The 19,543-nt window shown below is 35.8% G+C and overlaps 1 protein-coding gene across 2 annotated transcripts in view; it reads right to left on the reverse strand.

Moving 5' to 3' along the window:
• Window positions 1-910: 910 nt before the first annotated feature.
• The window catches only part of CDH7 (cadherin 7, type 2), a 135,398-nt gene continuing 116,765 nt past the window's right edge, over window positions 911-19,543 (reverse strand). For both annotated transcript variants that reach the window (XM_011974140.1, XM_011974139.1), the window contains exons 11-12: window positions 18,982-19,233; window positions 911-1,765 (exon numbers count right to left, since the gene is read on the reverse strand). In XM_011974140.1, coding sequence (XP_011829530.1) covers window positions 1,272-1,765; window positions 18,982-19,233 — 746 coding nt within the window. In that variant the 3' untranslated portion in view covers window positions 911-1,271. The remainder of the gene's footprint in view (window positions 1,766-18,981; window positions 19,234-19,543) is intronic.

The following is a 19,543-nucleotide window of genomic DNA, read 5'->3' on the forward strand; positions in this document are numbered from 1 at the left end:
CTTGAGGGACATATTTGCATCAGAATTTAAAGATGGATTTTAATCTTTATAACATTATATTGTTTAAGATTTTTAAGAAATCAGTATTTTACTCAATATGTTTGCAACAAGAAAGGTTGGGTTCTTGAAAGTCTTTGGAGCATGTAGAACTCATGACCTTGAAAAATAATTCTTGCATCAAAGAAAATCTCAATTCGCTCTGAAGTCTTTCTAAAATACAAATATTTTATTCCAATGTTTTGACATTCTAATGGCTCAGAAGAACAATTTATATGTCCTTGTAGCTGTGCTCCTCCTTGAGATGTGAACTGCAACAGGGCTCAATTGCTTTACTATTATTTCTCCATTTCCGTGCTTCATTTCCTTCATGTAGCTCGGGCTGGAGAAAAATCAGCATGTTCTGATGAGTTTAATACTATGAGGCAGTATGATGGACCTGAATTTAGTGGAGATTGGAGCTCCAAAATAAATACAACACCATGTGTCAAATAAAAAAGAAAAGATATTCTCCTGTACGAATCAGAAGAGAGAATAAAAATCAATGAATAGACAGCAACTTTTTTTTTTTATCATACCTACACAAGCATCTCAAAACTATCACAAACTTTAAAAATTATTTACCTTTTTCTTATTTGGAACACTTCGTAATTTATTGGATAAACAATGGTTTATATTGCCTTAAACTAAATTTTACTGGCTTTTGTGGCAGGGTTTTCAGTTAGGAAGGAATTTCTGAGAATTTATATATTGCTAAATAAAATATTTCTGTTAGTCAAGAGCAACATAATTCTGTTGGATTCAATAATATAGTAAGCTCTACGCATCTCTGTAAATTAAATTTGTCCCAAGTTTTGATATGCAAGAAGTTCCAGGGTTTTTCAATAGCTCATCATGTTCTCTTCCTCTCAATGACAGTACCATGAAGGTATGTACAGGGCATCTTTGACTCACTGACAACACAGGGCACTACTTTCTCATAGAGGTTTGGTGCCTTTGCAGGTAGATGAGAGTTGCTATCTATTCACAAACCACTGAGCATTTCTTTTTATCAAAAAACCTTCAAACGCTCAGAGTCTGTGGTCAGTGCAGTCCCTTAGATAAGTCTAATGAAGATATGCCTCACCAAGACAGAAACCTAAACAATTAAAAATGGAGAAATATTTACAACCATCCTTCTCCAGCAAGTGGAGTTCTTGTTTTCTGTATGTAGTGGTTTATTTTATTTTTGCTGTTACGTTGTCTTCAGTACATTTCAAATTAAGGTTCCAAGGCTATGAGTACAAACTCTCTTGGCCAGTCCCATACATGTCCGCGAGTCGTTTAAAGCGAGGTCCCCAGTCACTTAGGTAATCATAGTTCTGATCAGAGTTTGAGCTGATGGAATCTAAAGAGCTGAGTGACTCAGCAACTGAGCCATTTCCTTCGAAAGCATATGTCTGCAGGGAGTCATAAGGAGGAGCACCAGGATCAACATCGGCTTCTTTTAATCTTTCCCAAATAAATTCCCTAAAGATGACATTATCTGGGATGCTTTTAAAAGCTGGTCGACTCAGGAACTGAATTTCTGGAGTCACGTCTCTCCGGGTCTTGGTGTCTCGGATGACGTTGAGGTTTCTCAGTGCAGCCATGTCAAAGGCTTCCGTGTCCTCCTCTCCCCCGCCCTCGTCATCGTATCTCACAATATTTTCTCTGATGTCTCTTTCTTCGTCAAAAATAAGGGGCTCTTTTTTCCGTCTTCTCATGGTGACGATGAGGAGGATCAACACTGAAACAACGAGACAGGAAGGGAAAGTTTCAGTAAACTCACCCATTGCCCCACGTCATGGTAAAATTAGGCCCAGGACACTGAGTTATAGGTTTTCTTCCCTTTAAAGAGAAATGAATTGGCCACCTACTTCCACGAGGATTCACAGCGGTAGATGTGCTAAAATTGCTAAAATGGCTTTAAAATAGAACACTTTCATACATCAAGGAACCCCTTTTCACACCTGTTCAGAACTGATGTCTTCCTCTTTAACGTAACCTCCAATGTATTTGATAGAAGAAATTGAAGGGCCAGTTCATAATAAACATAATCATTTCAAAGCCGGGAAACACAAAGGGATTTTTTTGAACTCCTTAATTGCTGGAAAGGCAAATTGAAATTCATAAATGTTTTGTGTCTAATTTAACAACTGCAATTTCAGAAAGAAATGGATTATAGCATTCAGTCAGTTTCTTTGAAGAAATGCCTATTCCTTCTCTATGAAAGTCAACTGTTAAATAAAATCCAGCATGTCAGGCCATTTACAAAGATTAAAAGCTTTTCTATAATAAATTGAGTCCCACTTTCATGTATAACATACTGAACTTGGTCTTTATCCATTATACCTACAGACAGAATACAAGCTGTGAGATTTTCAGCAACTGTCCAAGCTAAATTTAAGAAATGAATCACCCCTTTAATGTTAGGAATTTATCTTCCTATATCAAAACTAGTAATTAAATCTTAAAGCAGGAGGTTGCACTGTAAAACAAGTAAGAACAACTACACTGGCTATGTGGGGGACTTAAACAAACAACGTATTCTGTTCATTTTTCACTAGTATACACAAATAAGGGAAGTGCTCTGGCCTCCAAGTGACTGCATGCTCCTTGATTTGGGAATACGTTTAATTTCACTGCTACTTCAACTAAACTACAATGAAATAAAAAGGGTATTCTTGAATTTTGGAATTTAAAAATATGTAAAGCAATGAAGTACCTTTATTCGTCTACAAAATACCTTTTAACAATTTATATTGCATCAGCTTAAGATTTTTTTCTGGAAAGTCGGAACAGCCCAAAACGTATATTATATGGATTATCGTTTTGGGTACGTTATTGTCATCATATTTTTAAAAGCGGGCATGAAATATTTTTAAAGTATCTTGTAAACTTTTTACTCTGGCATTAGGAACACTTTGGAAAATAAAAATGTAAAACCAAAAAGGATATCAATGTGTTTAACTGCAGTGTACTTAACTGCAGTAACTAGGGGTGAGGTATACTCTGTCCCCCACCTCAGTGTACTTTCAAAAACCAAAAGACTGAGCACTTATTTAATTTTAAATAAAATGAATTCATCTTCAATAAAAATATACGCTTTCTTAAATGTCTGTCAGCTATCTGTGTTAACATCATCAACAGGAATGTGACTGATAAACAAACTGTACTGGTGATCTGTGGAAATAGTTGTGAAAACAATTTTGTGTGTGTGTGGCACTTTTTCCTTATCTTTCCCACTGGATCCTACCGTACTGCTCTTCTCATAAGCTTTACACTTTAAGGATGACCTACAGTTCAGAAACTGATACACTTCTGAGCTTTTCTGGCCAACTTCTCACGCTGCATTGGCACAGATATGCCTGCTCTCTTTTTGCTCCTGTTTACTTCATTTGGATATTTTCAACCAGCTTCACCAAGAGGGCATATAGGTATTAGGTTGATGCAAAAGTAACTGGTTTTTGCAATTAATAGCAAAAATCGCAATTGCTTTTGCACCAACCTAAGTTCAAAAGTTACTGCTTGTATATCTTTCAGTTCCCATTAAGTAGTCTGGTATTCACCTTCCTTCCCTGTTAAGCAGATTGTCCTTTCTTGTCTACTTAGAATTAGCACTTTCACCACTCTAATGCCTTGTGGTTGTCAAGGTACACGCCAGAATGCTACAACAGGAGCTGCAGCTTTGGTGTCAGAAAGGCCTTGTACAACCTTCCTACATATTAGCTGTGTGATGTTGGGATAAGTAACTTTCAAACTAACTGAAATTAGCAATATATGATAATAATAGTCCACATCAATCTTCACAGTGTGGACTGAAGAGATAAAGAACATTGGAAATAACATAAGTAGAGTTAGCAGAATCCCAGTTACTTGTCAGTGTGCAACAGAGCAGTTTGTTTTGAAGGTAACAAGCAACATAGAAAGTGTACCATATATGGCTAGGCATATGTACCAAAGATAAATGGGAAATAGGAAAGGCGGTGTCATGAGCAATGAAGGTCTGCACACAGGATATATTATTTAACACTCACAACAATTCTCTGGGGTAGGCATTTTCCCATTTGATGGTTGTCTTAGACACATAAAATAACTGTCTAAATATAATTAAATGCAGTAGTGAGGGGTGAGGCATACTCCATCTCAGTCTGTCTTCAAAACCCTCATGCTGTTTATAACACTGTATGTGTAGTACTTTCATAGAAGGTGATTAAAAAACAAAGGCTAAGGGTGACAAGTATGAAAGCTCAAAAGGTAATTGCTTGCTCAAGAAAGACAACGATTTTAAAAATACATGGATGAAAAAATAATTATGTTATATTTATATACAACTTTAGTTTCTGAAATTTTTTACATAGTTCCCCCAAAATGAAAGTAACTGCAGTAGAAAGAAAGTAGAACCCAGTAGAACTTGTTAGTGAGAAATCAAATAAAGGAAAGCAAGGAATGAAGAGGGATGTTGAGAGAAAATAGTGATGGGATGCACAGATGGAGGCAGGTAGAAATAAGACATCTGTTACACATGTTGAACAGCAAAATTAAGGAGGAGAAAGGTCCAATTGAGAACAAAAGGATGTAAGAAATGAATGAGTATGAGAGTCAGTAAGGGTATAAAGAGGGTAAGAATTACATAATAATTAGATGCTCTTTTAATTTAAATCAATGTCTAAGTAGACAAAAATATTTCAAAATTATCAATTCTTTAATTGTAATAAATGTTGTCATAAATATATACCTATATATAGTATATATCAATTATTTCTTATATTTGATTGTAAATGTATTTCATGCTACTGATAAACTTGACTTTTGATTCTCAAATCTTCAAAGTAAAACTCTAAAGTACCTGTGGGTATATCAGCCCTAAGGTACAATACACATCAAGGATATTAATGTCTTATGCAGTTCACTTTATTTCCCAACCTTGTCTAAGGCAAAGAAAACCATGGTATTTTGTGGAAGGTCAGATAATTTAACATTTGAATGACCTCAGAAAGTATTAATTTCTAACTATTTAAGTGCATATAAAAATAGAATTTAATGTTTATATAGAACAAGAATTAATTGTTCTTCATAGACTATGGTGTTAATCACTGTATTAAGAAGAACACTCTGCCTAAATAAGCATAAGATTATATATTTTAAGAGGTTTTATCATTTCTCTTTTCTGTCATATGACCTCTACTTCTGAGTGGAAATAGAAGAAAAGATTTAGTTCTAGCTGAAATCTAGTCATATTTGACACTTAGATTGTTGTGGTTGTTCAGGAATTTACATATCTGTTTAACAAACATATGTTAACCATTTATGACCTGCACTAGGTATTGTAGTGTAATGTTGCACATAGAAGCAGACATGTAACATTTACTCATGGACCTTACAATTCATTGGGACCAATAGATATTGATCCAAACATTAAAATAAATAAATGCAAAAGTGGAATTGTAATAATTGTTCCAAAAGAGGGAAACATGATCTTAAAAGAAATATACTAGGGGAAATAGATGCAGACAAGAAAGACTTAACTGCTGATAACTGGAGGCTGAGGGTAGGGACGGGAAGGAGATGTGATATGGAGGAACATGCCTGGTACGGTGACGACAGTGAGCAGATATTTGAGGCCAACGTGGCTGGAGGGCAAAGAAACAGGTGAGGTAAGCGTGGAGCTGTAGGCATGAGTCAGACCCTACAGGCCCAAGAACAAACATATTTTAAGGACTGCATGATATAATCAGATTGTTTCAAAAATAAAAAATAAAAAACATTCTTACTGGACCAAGGAGAGGAAGATAGGGGAGTCGATGTCAGAAAATAAGTTAGAGTGCTATTACAGCAGTAAAAGCACGATGCAGGCCTAAATTTCTGGTTTTGGAATTCAGTCTTACAACATTCAATTCAGCATTTTCTGAGCATCCTAGCAGATAGGAAATAGTGCTACTTGCACTTGGCAAAAGCATATCAAGAGAGGGTTCCTACAAGTAAGCAGTTCCAACACTGTAGACTGTATATTCACAGATAAATATAGTATGAATCTTAGTGCAATTCATTGTAAGAAGATACAGACATGCATAGGTGCAGAGAAATATGCAGAAAAGAGAATTACAGGAATAAAATTATATAAAATTACAACACCCTACTGTGAACTATATTACAAATTTTGATGTAATTCTTTACACTCTTTTGAACTGATGTGTTGTTAGCTTGATTTCTGTTTTATTTTTAGTTTTTGGAGACAGAGTCTCACTTTGTCACCCAAGCTGAAGTGCAGCGGAAGGATCTCGGCTCACTGCATCCTCGACCTCCTGGGCTCAAGCAATATTCCTGCCTCAGCACCTCCAAGTAGCTGAGACTACAGGCATGCACCACCACACATGGATATTTTTTGTACAGACAGGTTTCACCATATTGCCCAGGCTGGTCTCAAACTCCTTGAGTTCAAAAGAGTTTTGCCATTTTGCCCAGGCTGGTCTTGAGCTCCTTGAGCTCAAGCGATCCTCCTGCCTTGGCCTCCCAAAGTGTTAGGATTACAGGTGTTAAGTCACCACGTCCAGCCTTTTGTCAGTTTTAAATTAGTTTTAGTTGTCCAGCAATTGGATAGAATCATTCTCTCAAAACCAAGACAAATAAAAGGAAGGGAATATGGAGAAAAATGTTGATGTGCAAACACACACCATACTACAAATCAGTGGGCACCTTTCTTCTCAGCTGTACTGTGATCTTCGGCAGATGTCTATCTGCACAGTAAAGTGGAGCATGATTTCTACTGGACTATCGTCAAGTCCTATGGTCCTAACCAATCTTCCCACTTGATGATAACCATGGACTTACTGGTCTCTACAATTAAGCATCCCTTCTTTCCAATGAATGTATTCTATTAGGAACTGTCATATCCTCTTGAAGATGGCAGACACTTTAGAAGTCACCTAGATTTGCTCTACAGCAGGGATGTCCAGTCTTTCAGCTTCCCTTGCCCACACTGCAAGAAGAATTGTCTTCGGCCACACATAAAATACACTAACACTAATGATAGCTGATGACCTAAAAAAATTGCAAAAATATTTCCTAATATATTGAGAAAGTGTACGAATTTGTGTTAGGCCAAATTCAATGCCGTCCTGGGCCACATGTGGCCCGCGGGCCTCAGGTTGAACAAGCTTGCTCCACAGGCATGTGTAGTGTTCAGCTTGTCTTGAGTTCAAAACCTCATTGTCATCCTGAGTCCCCTACTCTGGATGTTCTGTGCCTGGAAATGCCAGAATTCTCAATATTCAGTTTTGGCACCCAGAACTAGCAGACTTCTGCCGATAAGATCTGATCACCACAAAATGATACCATTGCTAAATAAGGCTATATATATACATACACCTACACACACATACACATACATATATATATATATACACCCTTTATATATGCCTATATATGTATATACATATAAAATATATATATTTAAAATTTTTAATTTTTATGTATTTAGGGATTAGAAGTGAAGATTTTTTACATGCATTTATCTTGCAGTGGTGAAGTCTGGAATTTTGGTGTACATTACCCAAATAGTGAACATTGTACTCATCAGGTAGTTTTTCAACCCTTACTCCCTGCCAACTCTCCCACCTTTTGTAGTTTCCAATGTCTATTATTCCACCATGTTATATCCATGTGTACCCATTGTTTAGCTCCCATTTATAAATGACAACATGAGGTATTTGGCTTTCTAAAGCTACTTATATTAAAGAGAAAGTAACTCCACTAATGTATTGTTTTTTAACATATTTAAAATGTTGAATCTAGTATCCTTTTAAAATCACTCAGTCATGTAAACTACATCCCACCAGGCTTTTTCCTAGCCTAAAACTCTGGAAGAAAAGTTTTTAAAAAACCAAATCGCATAAATTATATTTGTATCTGTTAAATATCACTTTCTTAAGTTTGATCCATTGTTTAGTGGCTACTACCACAGGTTTAAAGCCTAAATTCCATTTAATTTAATAATATTTTTAATGAGTACTAATTGCTGAAACTGTAAGCCATATGAAGGCTAGTGACTTTGCTTTCTACAGATTTACCCTAAGCACAAAGAATAATACATGATAGTTAAGTATGTGCTCAATAAATATTTGTTAAATGGGTTAATAAATTATAGGCAAGGAAATATGTAGACTTGCTGGATTGCCATCAACAAGCCCAACATTTTGAATAAAAAATAAATAGTCAAATATCATAGAATGAATTAAATATATAGCAATATAAAATATGCTAGGAAAATTTGTATGGGAAAGGGATTATTTCTGCCCAGGATCCTCAGAGAAAGTCCAACATAACAGATGACATTTGAAATGTGACTTGAGGGATGAGTAAGCCTTTACCAAAAACACCATCATCTATATGGTCTCTTACGAACAATCATCATTTCTAATTGGCCATAAAAGAGTCATTTAAATTTTCATTGTCTACCATAGTTTCCACTAGCTACATGTGGCTATTGAGCACTTGGAATGTGGCTATTCTTCATTGAGATATACTCTAAGTGTAAAATAAACATACGATGTTCAAGACTTGTTTCTTTTTTAAAAAAGTGAAATATTGTCTCAATAATCTTCATGGATTACATATTAAAATGATAATAGTTTGGTACAGTGTGTTTGAAATATATTATTAGCATTTATTTCAATAGTTTCTTTTCACTTTTTCTAATAAAGTTACATGAAAATTTGAAATTACATATGTGTTTCACACTGATGGTTCACAATAACTTTATTTTGGACAACTGATCTAAACAAAAGACTCAAACACCAGAATAATCTAATTGCATATGGTCTTAGAGGTATTCTCATGTTTATTGTCCAATGACATATTGAAGAATAGGACAGCTATAATCAGTTCAATGATTAGTGTACCTATAAGGTATACCTGAAAAATAATCTAATCAAAATAAAAATTCTGCCAGCACAATCTGTATACTATTTCAATAATTTATTTTAAACAATCATCCACATTGACATGCAAGTATAACTTAGCCTTCCAATAACTTTGTATTTTGTAATTCTTCACCATGTATCGATCCTGTTGATTTACATGAAGTTTATTAAAAATCTGTCAGTTTTTTCTACTGGGCACTAATTATGCTTTAGTAATTTTTTTTCTTTTTTGTTTAATTTCAAAAATTGTTTAATTCTGTTTTTTAAATTTATTTTTAATTTTTTGAGACATTTTAATTTTTTAAATTAAATTTATTTATTTATTTTAATTTTTCTCACTCTGTCACCCAGGCTGGAGTGATCATGGCTCACTGCAGCCTCAAACTCCTAGGCTCAAGCAATCCTCCTGCCTCAGCTTCCCGGGCAGCCGGGACTTTGGGTGCACGCCCCCATGCCTAGCTAATTGTTTTATGTTTTGTAGAGAAAGAGGTCTCGCTTGTTGCTCAGGCTGGTCTCAAACTCTGGCTTCAAGTGATCCTCTGGCGTCGTCCTCCCAAACTGCTGGGATTACAGTCATGAGCCTCTGCTCCCAGCTTCTTTTCCTTTTAATATTGAACTGAGTTTGAATGTTGTTGGCTTCAGATGGATCACAAATAACCATGATGAAGAAACATGGTATCCTCACTCTTTTCAGGGTCAACTTGAAACTCTCTCCACTGCCTCCAGACACACTATTCCATCAGAGCTCAAACATGGAGGACATTAAGTGGACATGGTTTCCTGAAATTTTCCAACCAACATTTATCTTCATATACCCTCAATATTATTAACTTTTATTTTATGTAAAAGTAGCCTACTCCACATTGCCACTTTCTTATATCCTGATTGCTCTCAAACCAGAGCAATCTGAGTTTTCCCTGCTCTTTCCCAGGGACCAAGGCTACCAATGACTGACATTTTGCTAAATCCAATGAGCACTTTGTGACCCTTTTTTTACATGGCATGTGTGTCCTATTTGACACAGAACCTCATGGGAAGTTGTGTGGGCCAGCTCTCTTGAACTTACCCAACAGTAAACAAGGCAGCTGCTTGCAGCCAGTTTAAAAGAAAAAAAAAATTTTATTTTCTTATTTCAAACTATATATATATTTTTTTGTAGCCGCTCTCTTCTGAGAAGTACTTACAGTAAATATTCCTCAAGTTCCATACTTGGCTTCTTGGCTTTTCACCCCACATTCTTCCTAGGCAAGCCCAGTGAAACCCCGGGTTCAACTGCCTCTTGTATGGCAAGAGCTGATGTCTCTGACATCTAAATCTCTCATTTATCTCTTTGGATAACCAGACCGTATTTTAAAATGACTACTCCTATTTTTGATAATACAAATATATGTACTCGTCAGAATATAATAAATGTTCAAAACGGTAATTATTATCATTGTTACGATTTGTTATGACCACTTCCTTTACTGATAACAACGTTCTGTCCAATGGCTCTCATTCATACACCATTCAAAATCTGTAAGTTTAATCTCATTAACGTTCCATCTGATTTGTTTCCTATCTTGTGTTCTTTTCTCAAGTAAGAGAATACCCAAACCAGAAACTCCAAGTCACCTTTGACTCCAGCTTCTTCATTTCCTCTTTGCTTCAACTCTCCATCACCGCATGCTCCACTCAACCAATTCTTCTTACTCACTGTAACCCATGGAATACGTCTCAAGTCCCGTCCCTCAGTCCATGGCTCCTGCCTATTTAAGGACCTCATCTGCGTTGAATCCCTGTTATTCCATTTCCTGGATGTATGGAGGTAGGTGAGATCTTTTACTTCTTGCCTCAGTTTCCTGCTCTCCAAAATGAAAATCATAGTCTTTACCTCTTTGAAACCACTTCATAGTAACTTTATGAAGATTAGGTGAGTGTCTAATTGTAAAGGGCTTAAGTAGTGTGACCCACATAGGTAATATCTGTTTTTATTCAATAATAGGTCCTACATTGTGGAATTTCTACAATAAATTCATACGATTCAGTTCCAAACTTTTTGGGTCTCGCTAAAATTTGAGTCGTGTAACTCATACACAGATAAAATGTAAACTTTACCATGCTCTCACTTGTGATTTTGATGACCTCCTGTAATGTAGTTAATTTATCTGTTATCTGCTCTATTCTAACTGATGGTAGAATAATGAATTATAGAGGATACTGGACCTATTCTTGAAGGGATTAAAATATGTGGATAAGGTTGCAAAATTCACTGTAGAGTACAATAAATAATATTTATGGATTAAAAATATTGTCTCTATATGTGCCTATGACAGGCCCCAATAATATACTGGTTAAGAAGACAGACAGACTTGAAGATCACTACATTGAAAAGCTTTTATATTTGAGCAAAACAAACAAACTTATATAGTTACAAGTTGTGATAAGCACTACAAAAGAAATAAATACTATGATGGAGAAGAATGGTGCTTAGGACACTCCTCCTGGGGAGATAACACTGAAGCTGAGGCATTAAAGATAATCTAAACTTGACAGGTGAAGGAATGCAGCAAGAATGTTTCAAGAGGAGGGTAGCACACTTGAAAATAATGGGAAGAAACGCACTGTGGGTCCTCCTACTGGGTGAGAGAAGGATCCGACAGCCTGATACCTTAGAGAGGTAAGCAGGTGGCCGAACGTGCTTGCTTTGTGGACCATGATAAACATTTGGATTTCATGCAAGTGCATCTGATGCTTTTGAAATGTTTCAAGCAGAGACGTAAAATAATTTATGTCTTAAAAAGGAAAGTGATAGGGAAAATGCAGGAGTACCAGCACCATCTGGTTGTGATCAGAAAAGGATGTCATCAGAAGTGGCATTTAAGCAAAGATCTGAAGGATGAGTGGAAATCAACCTGTCATTTTGTCTGGATTTATGTGCTATGGAATCTGAGGCTCATGCAGATCCCCAGTAACACAAGGCTAAAATTTTATCTTGTGCTTAGGGACCCACTCTACCACTTTTACTTTTGCAAAGGATAACTAAAGATTCATAATTGATATGATCCAAGTGAGTGATTGAGATATCAATTGTAACATTTAACTGAATTTTAAACTGATAAATAAAATATCTCTGACATCTCTTCTGCAATATTTTGTCTATCTACCTTTAGTCATACATTCTAATTTGTTTTCTTTTTTTTTTCTTTTTTTCTTTGAGACGGAGTCTCTCGCTCAGTCGCCCAGGCTGGAGTGCAGTGGCGCGATCTCGGCTCACTGCAAGCTCCACCTCCCGGGTTCACGCCATTCTCCTGCCTCAGCCTCCGAAGTAGCTGGGACTACAGGCGCCCGCCACCACGCCCAGCTAATTTTTTGCATTTTTAGTAGAGACGGGGTTTCACCGTGTTAGCCAGGATGGTCTCGATCTCCTGACCTTGTGATCCGCCCGCCTCAGCCTCCCAAAGTGCTGGGATTACAGGCATGAGCCACCGCGCCCGGCCCTAATTTGTTTTCTTAAGCCATTATGTAGTTCCATGGCTATTAACCTGAAAACATCATTTAAATTCTTTTAATTTGTGACACATCCATTTTCCTGAAGAGTTAAAGAGATAGACCAAATCTCAGAAAAAATGTCCTAAAAATATAGAGTCTTGGGAAACAGAAAAAACAGGGTCTAATGGAGATACTCCTACGGGTAACAAAAATAAGTCAAATCAATTATTCTTTTCTACAATTGAGTACATTCAAATCATTCATGCTTCATTCATCATGCATGTATGGAATGTTCTGTATGTGTCAGATCAGCATCTGATTAGCTGATATAAATAATGATAAAATAATGCTCAGTCCTTGCCTCTAAAAGCAGTCTACTGGAAGAGATGGACAAGGAGATAAACCAATGAAACAGACAAGTCAGCCATGTCAGATGCTCAAAGACTACTAGATACAAGCTGTTGTGGGGTCCTTAGGAACAGCACCCAACCTGGACTCAGAAGCCAAAGAAGTGAGCCTTGAATGAAAAAAAAAAAAAAAAAAGTGACCCACTTGTAGATTCTGGGAAGAGGTATTCCAGGCCGAAAGACAAAGCAGAATGAGTCTTAGAAAAAGCAACTGATGCCATTTGACTAAAGTATACCAAGTAAGTAGAGAAAAATAAGGTTGAACTGGATGAGAGCTGTCTGGTCCTGGAGAGTCTGTTATTTTAGTCCATAGACAATGGGGTTTCATGAAAATACGATTTTAAGCTGGGGTGTGTCAAAATCCCATTTACGTTTTAAAAGCTTACTCTGCAATACTGATGGATTGGTTCTGATAGAGAATGGTAGAGTTGCCACAATTCAAGAGGAAAGGAAAGGACCCTGGACAAATATCAGGTGCAACAATAAGAGACAGAAACAAATTGATCCAAGGCCCAACAAAAAAGTTAACAGTATGTGTGGACTAACTGACCCTGGAGGATGCAAGTGAGAAGAAAGAGGCCTGATTCCACTCAGAAAAACATATAAATGGGGTTCATTAAGGAAAAGAGGCAGGAATGTAGGAAAATTGCTCAGGATTGACGTTTTTATGGAGATTTCTAGTTTCAACTCTCCAATAGAACAAGGAAGCTACATTGGTCGACCTGCTGTGATAGATCATATATGCTTAAAGGGGCTAATTCTTTCCAGGTCTCAAGAAAAGGAAAAGTTTAACTAAAACGGATCTTTTCCCAAAACAGGTATCGCAAAATTCATTTCCTTTAAATGTGTGAGAGAGAATGATTTCACCTTAGTCTCAGTTAATATAGAAAAAAAAATTCCTGGGTACAATGAATGGTTTATGCACAAAGACAATTTGTATATTAGATTTGGGTTGTACTGGAATATAACCACAAATTTAACATACACCCTTCTAAATGTGTTTTGTAAAGACTGGAAGGAATTGGAAGATATTCAGAGTTAACTGGATAAATAATAAAGCCACTATGTGAAACACAGCAAAGATACTCTGCACCTAATTTGGCAGTGCCCAGGCTGTAATATCCACAGACCTATTGGCATTTCCTAGAAATGGAGGGTTCTTTCACATGGGGAAACACATATACAAAAATACCTTATAAAGAACATTTAGGAGGCAGGCTTCCCTGTGTTTGGGTCCTGACTCTGACACTCCTTCGCCCTATAACTTTTTGTGTATTTCCTCTAAGTTGTAGTCTTCTTATATAAAATGTGGGCATAGTAATACTTGCCTAGGAAATTTGTTATGAGCATTAAATTAGATAATGCTTGTAAAGCACTTAGGCTGATGTTTAGCACATAGTACAAGCTTATGAAATGCAATTCATTTTTTATTATGCTCATGCTTGTTTGAGAGAGGAACACATCTGCTACCATAAATTAGCCAACTGTAGTCTGCACATTATTATCTCTAGGGCTGCTATGCCAATTATGTTCTATCATTATAGATTATGATGGGGATCAATTTTTTTTACATAGAGCTACCATTTTTTTTTTCTATGCAATTTAACGTATTTTTTCCTTCAGTAATGCTCACTATCACTTGCAAAAACAAGAAAGTATTTTTCTGTTGGAAAAAAGTCATGAATAGCCACAGTTACTGGTGACCAAATATAGTTTAGTACTTGGGAGATCAGGGAAGAAAAGTGAAAAGATGCATGACAGCTAACTGTCAAGCTGACCATCATAGACATACTGGAAGAGACTGAATCCCGTGCAGTGAACAGCAAGTTTCTACAAACACCTTATTAAACCTGAGTTCATGAAGTTGGGCTGGTCTAACTAATTCCAATTGTTTCAGAAGAGCAACGAGCTAGAAGGAATGCTACAGGACTTCAATTACTGCGACCTCGAAGTCCAAGTACAGAAACACCCAAAACTTAATATAGTAAATTCAGTGGCAGCTTTATTGTGCAAGAAACAGGTTTTATTTTTGTGTGTGCGGAGGAACAGAAAAAATTTAGCTGTAATATTTTCAGAATAGGAGTACAATATTTAATATTGAAACCATATTTTTAAACAAAACAGCTGAAATTCTTCCCCTTTATTAAAAAAATCTACTGAATAATCTAATGTCTTAGTCATTCATAGATTTTTTTTTCCTTTAAAGTATTTTTAGCCTGGTAGAAGAATAACTGTGTATGTCTGTAAGTGTGAATTTAACTATGATGAAAAATGCATAATTAAATTAGTATTGATGTTACTCATGGGTTGTAATTTCTATTCAAAATTTAGAATACCAGAATATCTTGCCCTATATTGATGGACTTTTTCTGCATGAAAAATAATTGAGGCATCTAATTGATTATTTTATGATGAAATGTGAGTATAGCAATAACGTATCTCATTCAAACTGTACTCACTGTAAATAAAGGAATCCCATGTTCTAAGTTTTGGATTTTTTTTTTTTTTTCATTTAGAGAATTCAGGTGCAAATAAATTAGAGAGAGAGGTGAGAGCAAGAATGAGAAATTAGAAAGCAGTTCATCCATAAAGTTAGAAGAATACAGATAGAGATGAAGACTGACAAATACAACTTCAGGTAACATGAATTATTTCAGCAATATATAGGAGTAAACATTTTTATATTTTCAAGATGTATTTCTTGTGCAGTTTAATAAAAATCAGTGATTGAGAATAAGGAGACCTAGAATCTTATCCCATCATATCCTCTAACTGTACTCCTACAAATCCTCAAACCTACCCTATACCTCAAGTTCTCCCTCTGTAAGGTTTAGGTTAGCATGGATACCTGGGATGCCTTCCAGCATTAAACTTCCGGTAACGTCAGTGCATCCCCATCCGTCATGTTACAAGTAGCTTTAATTTGTCACATCACTGGAACACAGACTTAACACGTAGTCAAGTGTTTTTATTTTTTAAGAGTCTAAAGTCCAGGTACTCTATAGTTTCATTCTTAACTGAACTCGATTTTCAAGTTGTGATTCCCATCTCCACCTCCTCACCTTGCTATTTCCTAGTAATATTTGTTCAGAAGTCTTAAAAGGTTTGAGTTACAAATCCTGGTACCTAATGCCTAGAAATGAGATTCACACCACTTTCTGAGGTGTCATAAAGAATGAATTGTGTACTAGAACTCCATTTTCATGCCAGGCTGCAGGCCTCACTTGCACCCCGTGTGAATACTGAATCTCATTGACTTCAGCACTTACTGTGTGAAAATCCAGAGTCTACAATACTGGCGACAAAACTAAAGACGTCTAAAAATTCCTGATTATCTGCTTTTAAAAACTTGGGAAATAAGACACAAAGAGACCACATTTCTGAGCTAAAATGCTAGCATTTGATGATACTGATTATTGTGTGGTCACTATAGAAATGGGAGCTGCAAGAAGAAGTCCCTTGTTCCAAACTGTATTTCAGTACAATAGACTTTGTTTTACTTAAGGTTTTGGAGACTTGAAGTAACTCTTAAAAAATGAATAAAATATAGGGCACAAAAAAATTGACCCTTAGAAGTAGAAGAGGGATTCCAAATTTGGTGTCTACTTAAGCAATATGTTCAAATTTAGCAGAAAGAGTAGCCATACTTAAATTCTGACAAAATCCCTCAAACCTTTATGCACAGACACACACACAAACACACACGCACATACTGTATATGTATACTTGTATATATCTAATAATGAAATCTAATAAATCTCTATTTCAGTGGCTTTCAGTAATAATTAGCTGATAATTTTTAATTAATTAGAATCATCAAGCAACCTAAATCGCAAAAAAACCCCCAAATTCAAAGGTGAAAGTATTTACTAAAGTGAAGCAAGCTTCATCAGACAGCCTTAAAATAATCAAAAATCAATTCATTATTGAGCATCATTAAAATTGGGGGAATACAATCTTATTCCTTTAAGGCATAATCTAAGTTGTTTATGACAAACTGACCAAACTTAAAAAGTCTTCCACACATCATCTACTTGTCCTCTCATTATTCTTTCTGGCTCTGTGCCTTCAAGCTAAAGATATTCTAAACATGGATGGAATTTTTAAATCTTCTAATGTAGGTTATTCTGCTACTATAAAATAAATATGCAATTTACATCTTTTTTATTAAGTTTTAGTTTCCAAAATTTAAATCTTTTGACTTCCCTGGGCCACACTGAAAGAAGAATACTTGTCTTAGGCCACATATAAAATAGACTAACAATAGCTGATGAGCAAAAAAAAAAAAAAAAAAAAAAAAAATCCCATAATGTTGCAACTTTCCATAACTTAGCATCAGTAGTTCAATAAATTTGGATTGCCATGCAAGGGTTTGAAAAAAAAAAAAAAAAAAAAAAGCACACACAAACAGAAAACATTTCATAATGTTTTAAGAATGTTTAAGAATTTGTGTTGGGCCACATTCAAAGCCATCTTGGGCTGCATGCAGCTCGCAGGCCACAGGTTGGACAAGTTTGTTTTAGAAGCTTCTAGACTAATAAAAAGTTGTTTGCAGTGGTTCTACCTTTTTCAAAATTTAATCCCTTAGATTCTAATTAGATTTAGCAGGTAATTACTTTCCATTTCTAAAGAAATTCTGAAAGTTTCTGCAACTGTGTCAAGTTCTATGCAAAATACAGTTTATTTTCTTTTAGATTTACTTGTTTAGCTTAAGTTACTTAAGACAATAACCTCTATTTTCATGACAGCATTTATAATGTATTAGTAAATGGGTCTTAGCTGATAATTTGCCATCAGTAACACTTAAAATTTATTGAACGTTCACTATATAGTACATTAATGTTTACTCTGTTCTTTATATGAATTGTTTGATTTAATTCTCACAACAATCTTATGAATCTAGTTTGGTTATTTTTCACTTTTAGGTTAATTAACCAGCTACTGAAGGATTAACATTAACCTTGGGAAGAAGGAGTGCATGTTGGAGGCAGAAGTAAAAGCTCAGTTTACCTAAATCCACAAATCTAGTTTTTAAACATTATACAATGGTGACTATCATTGTAAATGCTGTTATATAAAAATACCATAAGTGGATTCACTAATTCTATTAAAACCCAAGAAAACACAGAGTGTAGTTTCAGGTAACATATTAAGTGCTTGTTGTCCGTGTTACAGGCAGTTACATTGAGAAGAAAAATGTTGCTTTGGAATGAACCCATTACCCAACGTCCACATTAGACGTTTCCCAGTTTTTAAAAGGATGCTGTAAAATCTGAGTTCCTGCAAGCATGAGTTATAAATTCAATTTAACCGAGTAACCAAGTAATCATAGAAATGCACAATTAAATGTGCTAGTATTTAATACTTTAAAAGTATAACATTTGCATTGCTGAAATTGTAATCATTTCAAATTTGCAAATTATTTAAGAAAGCCATCTTAAATATTTTCTTTAAAAAGTAGAATATAAAGTCATAATTTCTAAAATAAGCATATTATCAAAACAATATAGAAAATGTATTGTCCAGTCTAGTGTATCTCCTCTGTCGAGTGCTCTAAAGCAAAGAACCGGGATAAGATAGATTATTTTTAATCTTAAAAAACATTAATTTAAAGCATAAGCCATTTATCTTCACTGTTGTTTTGAAAATGAAATTGATAGAACTTTTGTCTGAGTTATACTTTAAATATACCACTGGAAAGTGTGGCCAACAATTGTATTACTTAGTGAGCAAAACACCATCCAGGCCAGGAGCGACGGCTCACTCCTGTAATCCTAGCACTTTGGGAGGCCGATGCGGGTGGATCACCTGAGGTCAGGAGTTCAAGATCAGCCTGCCCAACATGGTGAAACCCCGTTTCTACTAAAAATACAAAAGTTAGCTGGGTGTGGTGGTGCACCCCTGTAATCCCAGCTACTCAGGAGGCTGAGGTGGGAGAACTGCTTAAACCTGAGGGGCAGAGGCTGCAGTGATCTGAGATCCTGCTACTGCACTCCAGCTTGGGCAACAGAGTAAGACCCCATCTCAAAGAAAAACAAAACAAAACAAACACCATCTAGTAGAATGTCTGCATATGTTCACCAAATGGAGAAGAAAATAGGCAAGTCGTGACACATGGTTATTGTGAGAGCTCTTTCAGAGCAAGCCCTGGAAACAGTACCTACCCAATAATGTCAAGACACAGGCGAGTATTGCTATCAGGGCTCCTGTACTGAGGCCAGCAGGTAAGACATAGGCCTCTGCATTGCAGGTCTGGGCTACACCGTCGGCATCACAGTCACACACGCGGATGGTGAGGGTGTTGGTGCTGCTAAGTGAAGGAGATCCACTGTCCACAATGAAAATTGGCAGATAGTAAACCGATTGTTCCTGTCTCCGGAAGCCGTTTCTCCTGGTCAATATTGAGGCTGTATTGTCTAGGATAACGAAAGCAAATGTGTAACACAAGATTTCTGATGGAATCAGTCTTCCCAAACTTTATTTAAGTCACTCTATTTTCTTTGATGCCTTAATTAGGGAAATCTCTGGAGTTGCAGATTTATTTCAACCATTTTCTTTGAGTTCTCTGGGACAGGGGGATATTTCCAGTTTAATACATTATAAGATACTTATGTTATTCTACACAGTATAACAAAATAAATAGTTATAAAGTAAAACAAAATACAAAAATGTTTATGCATCACTTATTACATTAATTGCAACTTTATAAAAACTACACCTTTTTAC

Source organism: Mandrillus leucophaeus, unplaced genomic scaffold (assembly GCF_000951045.1).
Source record: "Mandrillus leucophaeus isolate KB7577 unplaced genomic scaffold, Mleu.le_1.0 Scaffold142, whole genome shotgun sequence".
Classification (NCBI taxonomy): domain Eukaryota; kingdom Metazoa; phylum Chordata; class Mammalia; order Primates; family Cercopithecidae; genus Mandrillus; species Mandrillus leucophaeus.